The 6,000-nt window shown below is 36.2% G+C and overlaps 1 protein-coding gene across 1 annotated transcript in view; it reads left to right on the forward strand.

Moving 5' to 3' along the window:
- LOC110948804 (protein phosphatase 3 catalytic subunit alpha-like) overlaps window positions 1–4,729 on the forward strand; it is a 31,604-nt gene extending 26,875 nt beyond the window's left edge. The window contains 2 exon segments of the mRNA XM_022190518.2: window positions 1,810–1,821; window positions 1,824–4,729. Of these exon segments, the coding sequence (XP_022046210.2) occupies window positions 1,810–1,821; window positions 1,824–1,987 (176 nt within the window). The 3' untranslated portion in view covers window positions 1,988–4,729.
- Window positions 4,730–6,000: the final 1,271 nt, after the last annotated feature.

The following is a 6,000-nucleotide window of genomic DNA, read 5'->3' on the forward strand; positions in this document are numbered from 1 at the left end:
TAAATTTAAAAAGAAAAAAATGTACATATATATAGGCCACAGGTGTCCATGTTGTAACATGAGATATTTACAAAGACAGATTTTTTTAAACTTTTAATTAAATAAATGCTTTTCTTTGAACAGTGCCTGCTGTAACGCGGCAGTAAAATGCATTGAGTCAGTTCATGCTGACGACTCCAACGTCTATCCATTAATTCACTGGTGCCAAGCTTACGTGCAGGAGCTCTATTTCCTTCTTCGACACTCAGATCGATTGCCTTTAACTTAAAAGCTGCATCACATGCATTTCTTTGTGTGTTTACCACGATGAGGGTGTGTGCTTGAAGCACAAAACGATCTGAAGAATTTAGTGCGAGTGCGTTTGATTTAATTCCAACAGTTTCATTGGTCCACTGTGACCCATTCAGTAATTTTTTGTGGTCTGATGTGACAAGGTGCATGTATGTATCGAGGGCATGAAGCTCGTCAAAATCTATACATTAGCCACATCATTGTATAAGCCGCAGGGTTCAAAGGGTGTGAAAAAAATAGTGGCGTATAGTCTGGAAAGTACGGTACTATTTAAGAAGAATTTTTCCCTAAAAATGCCATGTGGTGTTTGTTTGTAGGTGGCCATGTTGATTTAAGGCCTGAAAACAACAAAAATGTCAACTGTTACCTGTCAACTATGCTACAAAAGTTCTGCAATTATATATTGGCCCGTTTACATGGTGGGAAACTAGTGAGGGATCATGATCTTGTCACTGTTGAGTCAAGGCGCATGCACTGAGAAGATAACACACTTAATGTTCGAAAACAAGAAGTTCCATCATGTGTATTAATCTATTTCTAGCTCTCACCACCATCCACTACATAAACTAAAACAGACAGACTTGGCATCCACACTGACTGCATCATACATTTGCGTTGGGTAAATACAAACTGGGATGTGGAGAATGAAAATGGGAAGTTGGAAAAACGCCACATAAAAAAATAAATAGCTTTTTTAAGGTATCAAGGAACGTTCATGATAAATTAAAACACTGCAAAGTCAAGTGCTGCTAAGAGATGCATGACTAAAGCACATTGTTTTGGGTTTGGCTTGTAAATGGCCTCCATCTGGTTCTAAAAAGTGTTGCATGCATAAGAACAGAAACAGACCAGAGCATCAACATGAAATATGCATCCCGAAGCCTGAGATTCCTGAGGTAATCTTTACTCACTAACCAAGACGCTGCAGGATGAGACAGCAGTTAGCCAGCACTAACACATTTTATTTGTAGTCACATGTATATCTTATTTGAAATAAGTAGCATAGGAAGATTGTAGGTAGACATTGTACTGCTTGTTAAGAAATGTGTTTTTCAAAATAAAGGTAAGTTCACTGAGTCCTGGTTGTATTTTGATAGCATAGATCTGATGTGTTTACTGTTAAAACCGGATTCTGGGGTGAGACATGAAGTAATGAATGTCATTAGAGGGAAAGGTAGATTTATTGGGGAAAAAGACGTGTCAAACAGCACCATCTATTGGAAAGTAAGCAGAAGGCAGTTTAAATATGTAGCAGGCACGTTGATGAAACTGTAATTTTTTTCACTCTAGCAGCTTCTACTTTGCTGTGCCACTATTATAAATTACAGAGTGAACAGCATTTATCAGCAGTATGTTTAATTTTTACAAAGATCCCAATTTAGACTGACAGACTTTGAAATTAGTTGTTTTTAAAACCTGGAAAGAACCAACAGCATTTGATATCATACACAGCATGACGTGCTTTTCTGCCATTAACTGTTGATCCTGATTCCTTTATATGTGTCTTCTTGTCCTCAGCTATCCGTGGTTTCTCCCCCAGCATAAGATCACCAGCTTCGAGGAGGCTAAGGGCCTGGACCGCATCAATGAGCGCATGCCGCCTCGCAAGGACGGGGTGAATCACGTGGGCCACTCCATGGGAAAGATGAATATGTCGGAGGCAAACGGCACAGAAGACAACAGCAACATCCAGTGATGTGCTGTCTGAGCCTCAGAGAAAATGTGCCGCTGTTGCGCTGTGCAGCAAGACTTTGCTAAATCCTGAATTCAGGCCTCAGAACATCGAAACAAAACAGGCCCACAGATAGATCATGAAATCTGCAGCAAATCTAAAAAGGGGCGAAAAGGTCATTTATTTTGTGACAGTATGTCATTGCTCAGTTGGAGGAAGGGGGGAGCTGGGGTAAACGGCAAAGGGAAGGGATGAGGAGAGGCCAGCAGGAGGCAGTTTGACTGGGGGGGGGGAACAACAAAAAAACGTGTGGTTGAAAGTTGTGTCTGCCTGTTGTTCCCTTTCTCAATTCAACTAGAGACTGAATTGTTGGGGGTTGTGTTGTTTCGAGTGCTGTCTGCTCCTCCATTGCAGGGCTTGGCAGAAGACATAACTGCAGTATCCATGTCACACGAATCATTTTACTGTTTTATAAAGTGTTTATTATGAATCACTCACAAGTTCACTCCATGAGGAAAATAATCTTGTTTACCTACATGTTTTTTGCTAGTATTAAATCATACTACTTTGTGAGGAAGAAAGGATAAGGGAAGGAAGCAAAAAAAATAAAAAATAAAAAACATGCAGCGCAATCTTACTGGTGGACCTAAAATTTATTGATTGACCTCGTAGTAAGATGCTGTCATCCTGAAAGAGGACAGGGTGCTCATTTGTGCTCACTAAACCGCCAAAGCCACTGCTGTCTGAGATCTAACTCCGCCTTGGGTACGTCTCAATAACCTCTGCTCTTTTCCTCATCTTCCTCAGTATCAGTCATCTCCCAGCAAGACAAACCTTGGGGGAAATGAGGGAAGAAGGGAAGGTGATAAAAAGAGCAATTTTGGGCAAAAATTTGGTTCCACTGCTTACTGTAGATACCTCAGCATCACCGATTCAATACGGAGATCTGCAAATGTCACACTACCCCATATGTAGATGCATCAGCATTTGTAGGTGAATCTTTATCCGGACCGTATGGAAAGTTATTTACTTCCTCTGCACTAACTGTTACAGCATTTCACATCACAGCAGCATGGCGTTTGAACAAGCTTTACCTCACGGGGGGATAAAGAAATTGTGCAATTCACTTTCTGGAACGTATAAACTTGAGCGTCCTCTGCTGAAGGAAGCTCAGGATCATGGTTTTCTCATCTCTTCTGCATTATTACGATCAGTTTCTGGACCACAAAGGAAAACAGAAGAATTTTTTGGGACAAACCCTGCTATCAGGACACCACCTGCTTCTTTCTCACCTGCGAGTCGCAATGGAGAAAGTAGTAAACATTAACGCCGTCTGCACTTCTTACTGTGCTGCAAATTCAACGAGATCTCATGCCTAAGAGCTACACAAAGTACTATATCAGAGTAGGAAGGAAATTCTACAAATTTGCAAACTCAGAAATGACATATCTTTGTTTCAAAGCGTTTATAACAACCAAAGGTTAGATCCATACAGATTTATTTTTATTTATTTACCTGATTTGATGAATGTAACTAGAATTAGTGAATTAAGGCTTCTGAGAACAAATGTGTTTTCATTTTCACTGACATTTAACTTGGATTGATCAAAATGTGAGAAGCTTCATGGAAACCAAGCAAAATTCTAGATTATTAATGAGATTTTTAAATGTGTTAATCTTTAATTTGTCATTTGCAAATTAATTTTTGGAATCTAACTTTAATGGACACGGTGGAGAAACAGGCTGAGAAAAAGCTTCATGGTCCAAATAAAATCATATCCCACGTCTAAGTATTGTGTCAAAATGTTAATTATTTTGACACATTAAAAAAAGGGAGAAAATTAAGTATTCTGGTCTTTTTAAAATTTACAGTCCTTGAAAGATGATATCAGTGAAACCCCAACCAAAAGTGTCACATCATATAAATTTCTAGAATTTCCTTTCAAACATCAATATTTTTTCTACTTTATATTCCATCGTTCTATTTGATGATAAAGGTATGTGAATTAAGGATGGACAGAAAGTGATTTTTAACACAGCATCTATGGTATGGAACGCATCAATGCATGCAATTAAGTTCCTAATTGTTACGTGAGATTATAATTGTGATAGTTGTGTTTCAAATAGTAAACTTGAATTCATTTATTTTTTGAATTATATTTGTTGTTTTATTTGTCTTGTTTTATAAATTTTATAAATAGGCTTCCTTTGATTGTTTCGGTCCATTTTCTTTTTCACTTTCTTATTTATTACCACTGCTTTTAATTTTATATTGACTTCTTGTATGCAGAGATGCCCCTCTAAGGTGCGAAGCCTTGTGTTATATTTTTTGTTTTGTTTCGGTTGTACTGATGTACAGAAAATGTTCAATAGTGTGAATGAATATAATCTCAGTGAAAAGCAACTTTCAGGCTGCCAAAGCATGATAGCATGGTTTTCAGATGTAAATGAACTGGACACAAAGAAAATCATGTGTTACACTTACATTTAACAGGAAACATTGTACTCTGGTTATATTTACTGCTGATATTATTATTGTTACAATTTAGCTTATGGTTATTTTCCTTCCTCCGTTTCTGGTTCTTGTATGGTCTACATGCATATTTCAACCAACAAATATAATGGATTTTATCTTGCAACATTTTTTTATTATCTATGGAAATATGTTTTGGCATTTGACTTCCTGAATAATACACACATTGTAAGCATGCCCTATGGGACAAATCACAGTTTTTTACTCTTGAATAAAATATGCATGAACAAAACATGTGACGTAGTTTTAATTCACTGGTGGAGGTATTAATTCACATTTAAATTTCATTCCAAGTTATATCCAGATATAGTTAAAAAAAATTTAAATAAATGCCTCAGTGTACAGTGTGGCCAACCAAGTATGTTTACTGTAATATTAATTCAATTCAATATGCTTTAGTTTCATTAACAACGGGTTAACAGTGTTGCTAAAGCATCGAGGGTTGTACAATCAAACTAAAAAGAAAAAAAGAATGGAGGTGAGGAAAATTTAGGTAGAGAAAAGTAAAATGAACAAAACATGAGGATAAAAACGTAATATATTTTTTTCTGTGCAAGTATGTCAGGTTTAATAAGCAAGATTTTTTGACACATCCACTGATGCTTTCAACATTTGTCTCTTAGTCTGAGACATGCAGCCTCATAATGTGCAGTTAAATCAACTGTATGTCCTTCTCCTGATAGAATCTGAGTAGCACTGTTTGTGTTTTCATGTAAAGAAATAACCAGAATTTAATATATTTTAAACAACGCAACAAGTTTTCATTCTACAAGAAAAAAAAGACTCGGGAGAGTGTTAACTAACTAATAAACAATGCATGGTAGCAAGTATGTTAATGTTGTGATGCTTGTGTTGTTTCTTTAAAAACTTGATTTAATGATTTGATTAAAGTATCTTATGTAGGCAAAATTAATTATTTTTAAGTCAAAAGAATTCAAATCAGGCAAGTAATATTTGTGTTTTCTAAAAATTTATCTGGAAAAAATAAATAGATATTTTAGGTTAAATTGACTTGATATTACCAAAACTAATGTATTAACAATAAGAAAACAAGAAAAACCTTAGATAATTCCACAAAATTTCTGATAAATGTCTGAAAGTGTACATCTCTAAATTAGTTGATTAAAGTAATCATTACAAGTCCACTATTTTCTGCCACTGCAGTCAAAGTCTATGGTGTGCCACCTAATGGCTATAATGAAAATTTAAAAAAATAATAAATTATTAAAATTTAAAGAAAACACCCAGTCATCTACCCCACACCTTAACAGGCATCCTGTGAAAAGATCAGTCAGTGCCTCTCACCTGACCCCTGAGAATCAGCATTTTCAACAACCTTATGGATTGAAACGATACACAATTTGAGTGTTTTCAGAGTTCCTGGTCCTGAAAAGCACAGAGGATTGAAATTTCATGCTTTTTTTTTTTTTTTTACCACCTGACGTTTCCCAGCATTTTTAAACCCTTTTAAAGAGACCATGATACACAATTTTGAAGGCTAAAAA

This window comes from Acanthochromis polyacanthus, chromosome 17, assembly GCF_021347895.1.
Source record: "Acanthochromis polyacanthus isolate Apoly-LR-REF ecotype Palm Island chromosome 17, KAUST_Apoly_ChrSc, whole genome shotgun sequence".
NCBI classification, from domain to species: Eukaryota; Metazoa; Chordata; class Actinopteri; family Pomacentridae; genus Acanthochromis; species Acanthochromis polyacanthus.